Genomic DNA, 10183 nt, shown 5'->3' with positions numbered 1-10183 from the left:
ACTCTTTGTGGACTAAAAAAAGCTTTCCCCAGTTTCCATATTGTAACATATCATTGTTAAAGAAGCAGAGACAACATCATAAGACAAAAACATTATTTAAAAATTAATTGACTCTAAAGCAATTGCATTATGTAAAAGTTGCATTCTCCAACTCAAATGTGCAGTTAAAGTTGCATGGAATATATAATTATATTTGCATTTACATTTGAAGTATATTAGTTGGTCTACCTGAAAATATAGATTCAGTGGAAATTAGAATGGCATATTCTCATATTTTTAAAATACTGTAGTTAATCATATTAATTAAATAAGGGTAAAATTAAATAAAACAATATTAAAAAAATGATACAAATTTTTTAAATAATGTTGTTAATCATAATAATAAAATAAATGATCCAACTGTTTTTGGGTTAGTTGATGAATGGATGAATTTGGCATTAACTCTGGATTTTGTATAACATTTGATGGATCCCTTATCTTTCAACTTTAAATCATTCCACGTGACTTGAACTCGTAACCAATGTAAAGACATAAGTCATTGGATCCAACTATTGTACTGTTGTCACTCAATTATGTATCTAATAAATTTACTCACGTTAATTGATCTGTTGAATGTGGTAAGTCTCGGTTGTATGTATCTGAATATATGCCAATAAATTTGTGGTGTTCTCAATGGCTCCATCATAGTTTGTTTTTTCTGGAATTTTGGGGAAGGTAGAATAACTTTCTTTTTAGTTTCTTTCTTCGAAATTTTAAAATATTCTCAAAATTTACAATCAAATTAAATTCAATATACATTTTCAACGGCATTTTGGGGAAGGTAGAATAACTTTCTTTTTAGTTTCTTTCTTCGAAATTTTAAAATATTCTCAAAATTTACAATCAAATTAAATTTAATATACATTTTCAACGGCCTCCATCACACTGTCACTTTCAAGAACTTACCATGTTTCATCATCTACCAGCTCTAAATTGGTAATATACATGGTTATATACATTCCAATGGAAACTGAAATGAAAAAGACCTGGTCCAAGCCTCCAACCAAAAAATGCCTCTTTCTCCTACTATATGAGGTAGACTACAATTCATTGATATCGGCAATCTCAAATTTGGTAAAATTGTAACATTTCAATATTAAAATTTGCCATTTTTCATTGCTCTGTTTACTATACACTTTTACAGGTCTCCCAGCGGACCTACTAGTACTTGAAAACTGTAAAATTGAATTCAGGCCAACAATCTGATCTATTGCACTTTTGTCTAAGTGTTAACTAAAATGTAGGAATTCATTAAAATTCAGGAAATTAAAATGGAAAACAACTCACGAACCTCTACATCACAAGTTTGAATTAATTAAAGTGTTTACAGTCCTAACAAAGGCTGGCGATGGCAGTATCAGTAACCAAGTCTAAGCTGGCAGCCACCTTACATAAGCATTATGTCATGGTTAATACAAATGAAAACAATAGAGCGTGAGGGGCATATGGTGTTATTAGATTTATTCAAGATTCAGAACTTTTGGATCGGTGTAGATGTCTGATCCAAAATTACATAAAGTATAAGTATTGGTAGCCACAGGACAGCTCAAAAAGACGAGAAAAAATGTCAATCACAAGTACATATTTTTGTTGTGTAAGCATGTGACTTATTAATACTACCATTCTCGACTGCCAATACAAATTGCAGGCTGTAACATCTCTAGTGAAGTACTCAATAGTCAAAATACCTCTTAAAACTCAACAATTACATTTAAAGGCTGACATGTACTACATTATTCAATGGCTCTGAATCTTGATATCACTATTACAATGGTAATGCAAAAATAAATCCAATGCTAATTGTTTTTAATGGGAAATGAATTCAATGACATCAAATAGCAGTGACTTGATTTTGCAATCATATTTACAATTTTTTTATTATTTAAAACTTGATTTTCCAAAAAACTTGATTAAAAATAACAAACCATCGTGATGATTACTCATACCAAAACCATCGTGATGATTACTCATACCAAAATATTTATAAAGAAAAAATAATTAAAAAAATACCTAACCATAATGATTACTATGAGCAAAATCTAAAAAAAAATCAATTTTACCTCTCATTTGTTAAATGCCCATTTCATTCCAGAAACCTTCCTTTATTTAAAGAATATTTAGAGCCACCATGACCCATCATAAGCTGTGAAATTTGGATGAATGAAATTTATAAACAAGTAACTGTGATAAATGAAGTGTGCACTATCATTGTTTATACATTATGGGTGCCTAATAGCTCTAGAGGTAAGTTTAGGTCTTAAGCTATGGTTAATGCATAACCATAAGCAATGAACTTGGTAAGATAAAGTGCATTAACCATAAGCAATGAACTTGGTCAGATAAAGTTAGTGGAAGGTACGTATCACAGTTAGGTTAGAGCTTTGAACCTAGTCAAAGTTAGTAGGAGCTATAGATATCCTCAAAGTATCAGCTCATGGAACTTTCAAACTAGGAGTAAAGTTGTGTGCAATCATTTAATCATTTAATATACCTGAGAGTCAAGCTGTTAATCACATTATAATATCTGTGATGAATGTTTTCAATCTCTTAAAGTCACAGAAGCGATAAGATTTCTGATAGAAATTTCACAGTCTAAGTTGTTTATTTCTTGGTTTTTTTTATGTTACTGAAGTTAAGAAAAGACCTAAAACCAAACTTCAAACATTTAAAATTTTAGTGTAGACTTCAAGAAGAAAACACTAACAACATAAAAGAATTATGCAGCCAAAATATTTTTTGGGCCATGAAAATTGTTACCTGTCAATGGCATGTTCTCGAACCTCCGGTCTAAATATCTATAACAAAATTTCAAAGTATACTGCAAAACCCTCAGGTTGTATCTAAGATTCCTAGAAGGATAATTTATAATAGGAATTCTTATTAGGGTATAAATAATTTCGGAAGTGCAGGTCTGTAATTACTGCAATTCTTAGTGCAACAATGTTAGCAATGGGAGAGTTTTCATAAACAGGTGAGCAGATCACATAATGCTTCCCAACAATTGAGATATTGTCGATTAATTCAATTAGTGACAGACTGTACTAGCAATTTTTTCCCGCCCTGAGAAACTTATAGACTAATTCAGTGAGGACTGGAAATTTTGTTTTAACCTGAGAAACTTATGGAATTATCTTTGCAAATCCAGTTGAAGTGGTGAGTCCGGTTACTGGCACATTGGCAAGTTAACCCTGTTAAGTATCCAGGCCTGCTCCGATTCCAATCCCATAACTTCAATCCGCCCGGTAAGAACACATATCCAGAAATTTCTGAGATAATTTTTCTGAACTCATCGACCAATATGGCCTGCGCAGAAGCATAGGAAATAAGTTCTTATAAATTATAACCCACAAGTATTAACAAAATAAAGTGGAATACAGAGGATAAAAAACACAAACTATTTTTTTCTTGAATTTGAGGACGTATCAGGCTACCAACCTGAGTTTGAGCTGTTCCCGAGAGTGGTTGGAAGGAATTACGTCTTAATTTATACGATATCAAGATTTATTATATCAAGGTCGTAACTTGTAAGTATGTTCAGATTTTACAATAGATTAGTGGCATAGAACCTGAGTTTGAGCTGCTCCCGAGAGTGGTCGGAAGAAATTACGTTTTAATTTGCTTCAAACTTTCCCGGGGTTGTATACGATATTAAGATTTACAATATCAAGATCGTAACTTGTAAGTATGTTCAGATTTTACAATAGATTAGCGGCATAGGTGAATAAAGAGCAGCTACCTGATACGACTACCATCTCTGATCAAGCAAGCATGCCATATTCAGACGGCTGCAGATTAGACAGTGCGGTAGGGGTAAACTAAAAGATGCAAGTGATATATTGCAACCAGGGTTGGAATTTCAAATTTCACAAAAGACTAGTTCGTCAAATTTAACGTTTTTCAGAGCTTCCAACTTCTTTTCATAATTTCAAAGCAGATTTTTAAGGTTCTGTAATTTTTTAAGATATATTTGAAAGGAAAATCGCCCTATACTAAGCAATTTGCCCGTCAAATTTCAACCTAATTGCAACTATATTATTTATTTTCCCAATTAGCGGGAATTAGCCAACCTGGTTGCAACCTAATTGCAACTATATTATTTATTTTCCCAATTAGCGGGAATTAGCCAACCTGGTTGCAATTATATTATTTATTTTCCCAATTAGCCAGGAAGAGCAATGGCAGAGGCAAATGTAGCACCACAAAACACATAATTCATCAAAATTGAGCAACTGCAACGGACCACATATGGTTAGATGCCAAACGTGAAAGGGCTAAATTCGAAATTTGTTTTGAAAATGAGTTGTTTTCCAAACGAGTCAATGCCATTGCTAATAACTGGGCCATTAAATTCGGTCATCAATATTAGTATGGCTGATGCTTACTCCCATCATGTCCCATTACTGCCAACCCCCAGAACTTGAAGGAATGGTAGCACCGTAGTTGTAGGCATGTAGCCTGTAGGTACTAGGCAGTGGCGTAGTCTACCTAGGCGGAGGAATGGGCCATTCCTCCGCCTAGGTAGACTACTCCCTAGACAGTTGGCTCATGGATGGCGTATTATGATTCATGCAGTTATTTAAACGCTGCATGGTGGATATTATGACTAGAATTTGTAACTTCAGCATCACGAATAATAGATAATTTCAAGGATTTTGTAACTTTGGTACAATAAATTTTTGCGATTAAGATTTTAAAATAAACGTTAAATTGACGTTCCCAAATATGTCTTAGCCGTCAAACCTTACGTGGGCAAATTTTAACTTACCGTCAAATACGTGCTGGAACTTACCTCTTACAAAACGTCAATTTCTAGGCTTGGGTGCTGCATATATGATAGGGCGAGTCCTATTTCATATCCTATTGAAACATAAATGCTTCTAACATGCAAGGGAAATAACAGTTTTCTTGCTACTAAAACGTCAAAGTCAATTTTGAAAGAAATATAAATGCAAAAAAACTGCTATACTCCCAGCATGTCAGACTGCATTTATGTTTCAATAAGATATGAAATAAGACTCGCTATATGATAGAGGATGATCTGTCTGTATCATTAAATGTTGATTTATTAATAAATTGTACAACCTGCAGCATCAAAACATCACTATTAATAAATTGTACAACCTGCAGCATCAGAACATCACTATTATGATAGCAATAATAACTGGGGCACGAAAAGAAATCACTGTAAAATAAGACTATAACCAATAAAATGGAGAAAAATAAATTAAAATATTTTAAAAATTAAATATATTTTTTCTTTATAATATTAACTTTGCAAAACGCTATGTAATTTTTAGTCAACAGGCAACGTAATTCATAGTCAAAGTTATTTTGAACGCGTAATACTTGATAGGACCTGATAAGAGGCTTTCACCGTTCATCGAGCAAAAATAATATCAGGTTTCAGAACTAGTGTCAAGTATCACCCCATGTCATATGACTATTAAGGCTGTCGCTCTACACTGGTTGCACGGTTATGACTTACTTGTAGGTTTTCCCTGCATGTATCAAGTAGCAGTTTGCTAACAGAGCATGGATATTTGAGCTATATTATTCCCCTCAATAATTATATGGGGTTCCCCTAAAGAAGTGGTTTGATCGAAGTTTTTACTTATGCAAGCCGTAACCCATGTAATCAAATCCTTTGAGAGATAGTATGAGTTAATTCCTGAAGTTTACCAGAGAGGATTCCCTGATATGATTTTAATTCCTTAAGTTTGGGTCAGACAGTTGGACAATTTTCCGGAGTGCTTCAACTTGATAAATGAGCATGCCCTGCTGCATAATAAGTGGAGAATGTTGTTTTAAATTTGACTGTCCATGTCCTCAGACTAGAAGGGGGCTCCCTCATCAAAACGCTGAGAGATCAAAGTGTTGGTCTCGTTTAGACTGTCTATGGTAACGTGTTGAAATTTCAGCTTGGAAAAAGATATTTCAGCAGGGAAATATCTCATTTGGGACAATTCGTGAGTAATGGATAGGTCCACGAGTGGGATCGCTGCTCAGAGATCGAAGAATTCTGTTGAAGAGAAGGTCGAAATGCCACGAGTAAAAACCATGTCAAAACAGTTGAGAAAGATGACTGAGATGCATCATCCTGTTCAAATCAGGATGCATGCACGCATGCCATAAAAATAGCATGGGGGCTGCCCCAGTTGGGAAATTATCTGAGACACTTCCAAATATTATTTTTATGTTCAATTCTGATATTAAGAATTAAATGGCTCTATTTAGACAATTTACAAAAAGATTAGGTAGAAGCAACGCAAACTCTACATCTGAAATGAAGGAAAGATCCCAACACTGCTGTGGAGTATTATGCCTTAATATATGATGTCTTTCATGTATTGGGTCCAGGTGCTTCGGTATAGAACATTATGCCTTATCGATCTTTTCAGAACTTCGTAGTAATATTTCAATTTTTATTGGTGTGCTCAGGCCTCCCAGCTTGAGTTTTTTTAATACTTCTTCCGAAGAGTCATATTGCAATGTATTAGCCCTTGAATGTTTTCTGAATGATTGATATTTTTTTCTCGGGAGGAAAATGTCTTTCAACCAAAAATAATTATCTCATTACATTTAAATTCATCACTCTAACTTTCTTTCCTTGTGAAGTGCAATATCAAGATTGAATACCATATAAAATATGTCCAATTTAAAGGATATATGAAGTAAAATCTCATGCAGAATAAATAGAGGATATAAAGTAAAATTTCACATTCAACAGCAATTACAGAAACAAAGGACATATAATGTCCCTTAATCAAAGCTTCTCGAGCTTCTCACGTATAGAGAAGAACTTCTGAGACAATATTCATCCAGCACAGCCTACGCCACCCGTTAAAGAATTTCAACTGTAAACACCAATATTCTACAACAACAGTTGAAGAAACCCAATTCAAGAAGAAATGGTGTTGAGCCCAAGAACACTCAAATGTGGCTCATTAACAGATATATATTTATATATACACAAATCTAAAGGAAACCAAAACTTAATTGCTGCGAAAGCTCACAAGCAGTGAAATTCATTCATCTTTTCCATCTGATTTCCCAACATTGGCAAAATTGGGAGAAACGCATCTGCAGCCCATTGGGAGACCTTTTATATGCAGTGGTGGGACAATGCTCCTGAGAGCTCACCCTCACTAAACAAGTCCCTGTTGGTAGCAATGCCTGGCCCTAAGGAAATAGTATTCTCTGCATCACCATCATCCATTACATCAATGCCCGATGACTTTTTCCCTTTTGGAAAGAGCTCTGCTCTTAATTCCGTGATATTTTCAGAAGTCAAGTAAATCTTTCGAGGCTTCCATTCATGTTTGGGTGCGTCAGGTGTTGCAGGCCATCCAGATGGACTATCCCCTCTGGCGGCAGAATTTGCAGAGCTTTTATTAAGAAATAACGAACGAATAGGTCGCCGCATACGATCTGGAGTTTTAAAATCGAAATGTGTTTCTCTAGCAATTTCAACCTACAATAATATACAGGAAAACAATTGCATTTAGAAAACAAAAGAGACGAGATTACCAAAATGTTAAAGTGGAAACAGGAACGAGCCCACATACCGCTTGTCTGAATTCCCCCGAGACACAAGACACCGGCTCCAGTTCATGATGATGGAGTTTACAAATAACCTGTACCTGTGAAAGAATTTTAAAATGAAATCAGTTGCTTCTATAAACAGCAAGAAATTTTAAAGTATCCAGCTGTTCTAATGGGCATGGAATAGCATGGGAAAGGGGTCTTGAAGTATTCAGTTAAAGACTTAGGAAAGGAAAAGGTGGAAGACGCAAGTAGGAGAGTAATCAATCAATCATTATATATTAATAGGAGGATCACTGAACTCTGTAGACATCTATACGTAGGGGAGTAGCCATTAATAGGAGGATCCTCAACCATTATATTGATAGGAGGATCACTGAACTTTGGAAGTTTTTAGTAGAGAATATTTTTAGAATTGCAGGTTTTAGGGACCAGAAAGACCTCAATAGAGATTAGAGACGAGAGCTGAAGAAAACCTCAACGGCAATGGCCACTGTTAAATTCCCATAAAGATTCATTAAATTCCATGAAGATCCAAATTTCAACACGGAAAAGAAGATTCCAGTTGAATTTCTTCAAAGGAAAAACAGGAACATTCTTTTTTAAATCAGAATCAGGGATTTAATTCCGCCCCCTCACTCCCCTAACAGATACAGAGATCAGATTCGAGATTGGAGTTGATGGCTTGTCACTCTTCTACACTGGACGATTCCCAGGTTAAATGTCAAAGGCCCTATCCCAATGGAAACCGAATTTAGGCTAGTAATGGAAAACGCCAACCGACTAGCCGATAAGAATCCGGAAAAGGTTTTATCAGAAATATACAAAGTCCAAAACCGGAAAGAATATGCAACTATTAGCACAATTGCTACAGAAAACTCAGAAATATGAATACTCATGAGAGGAAATTCAGAAATACAAGATGGAACACAGAATGATATATACCAAGATATCGAAAGGCAGCAACCCCGTGTCCCTTCTGGTCAAGCTTTCGTCTTTGGGAGGGGAAGCTTTCGCAGGCGTGACGCAAAATTCCTTCTTGGCAGGCCTCCGGCGTAAGATCCTCCCAGTCCCCAAACGATCATTATCCGGCAAGCTAAATTTAACCCTACGCCTATTCTCCATCAACTGAACCTCGCTCCTCTTTCTACCATACGTGCGACTGAGTTTTCCAGAGCACTCTGTTCTACTCATTTCCAAAGCACAGGCCTTCGCTGCCTTTTTGGAAGAATTGAAAATTCCTCTTCCCCCTCTGTTGCTACAGCAGAACAGCAAGAATTACTGCCCAGTTGAGATGAATTCAATGGTTATATATGTAAATGATTAAAACCTCCAGCGGACCCAGAAAACCAAAGTTTACAAATACCCTGGACAATTCGAACGCGGATTCAGATCAAGAAACCTAGCAAAAATCACTGTTGCAATATCAAGAAACCTAGAGAAATCTCTGTCATTTCTTGCACGGCGTTGCTCCCTCGAGCTCGTTGAATGCCACAAGGCGGGAAAAGATGGGCCTCCTTTTTTCGCAGACCGGTCCACTACGAACCTTCCCGGGCAAGGCGGCGGCCCCGTTTGGCAGGTAGTCTACGTGGCGCATTTCCGATATGCGTTTCTTTGGAGACGTGTTCGCATTCGATTTGTCAGCTGCTTGTCGGTTGTCAGAGTCAACAAGTGATTACTTCAAGTCGCTGACGGTGAAAACACCTAGCTGATGTGGCAGACGGATGCCAACTGGAGTGCCGGACAAATTAATTTCGAGATCAGTTCTCGTTGTTGGTGCAGTTAATAGTTGGAAGTTTAGTTCGTTTGGGAGTTATAATTGGTTTTCTAACTTGTATTTTATAGTTGGATTTTAATAAACTCATAGTTATAGGTATATCAAATTTTATAATTTTGCTTATATTAAAATTAAGAATTCGAGATGTGGAGTCGATAAATTAATTGATTTTAAGAAATCGAGATGTGAAGTTGATAAATTAATTGATTTTAAGAAATCGAGATGTGAAGTGGTTAAATTAATTGATTTTTTTAGATAGGACGACTTACATAAATTTTATAAATTTTAGTAGATATCTATCATTTATAGTTTTGTTTAGATAAATTAATTGATTTTTTTAGATAGGAGGATTTACATAGATTTTATAAATTTTAGTAGATATTATTAGGAAATCTATACATTTCTAGTTTTGTTTGTACATAAATTTTTGTAGGTAGTAACTATTAGTAAATCTACACATTTCTAGTTTTACTTCTACATAAGTGTTAAGGAAAACATAAATAATGGTGGAAATTAACTTGAGTGAGTATATTTATTTAAATCTTATTCTTATTCATTTTTTATGCAAAAAATTGCTTAAATAATGGTGGGAAGTAATTGATGATAAATATGTTATTTACATGAGCTATTTTCAAGGATTTTATTTTTATATGGTTTTCCTACCCAAGCTTAAGAATAAAAATCACCAAGCAAATATCTAAAATTCATATATGAATATTGCAAACATATCCATGTTAGACAAGTGATCCTAGGTGGTTGAGAGGGAGAAATGAAATCCTCCTAACCTAGATTCAATTCTTGCAAGTGACATAACAAATGTTGACA

At 35.0% G+C, this 10183-nt stretch overlaps 1 protein-coding gene across 1 annotated transcript; it reads right to left on the bottom strand.

Moving 5' to 3' along the window:
- Window positions 1-6706: 6706 nt before the first annotated feature.
- LOC149138155 (F-box protein At4g35930-like) lies at window positions 6707-9103 on the bottom strand. Its single transcript, XM_089447277.1, has 3 exons — window positions 8527-9103; window positions 7605-7679; window positions 6707-7510 (listed from the first exon to the last, which is right to left on the bottom strand). The coding sequence occupies exons 1-3, from the start codon at window positions 8773-8775 to the stop codon at window positions 7142-7144; spliced, it is 693 nt and encodes a 230-aa protein (XP_089303403.1). The 5' UTR covers window positions 8776-9103; the 3' UTR covers window positions 6707-7141.
- Window positions 9104-10183: the final 1080 nt, after the last annotated feature.

This window comes from Pinus tabuliformis, chromosome X, assembly GCF_031772625.1.
Source record: "Pinus tabuliformis cultivar Carrire ecotype Pingquan chromosome X, CPIR1, whole genome shotgun sequence".
Taxonomy (NCBI): Eukaryota; Viridiplantae; Streptophyta; class Pinopsida; order Pinales; family Pinaceae; genus Pinus; species Pinus tabuliformis.
The sequence above is the reverse complement of the archived record's forward strand: the minus strand, read 5'-3'. Positions and strand labels throughout refer to the sequence as shown.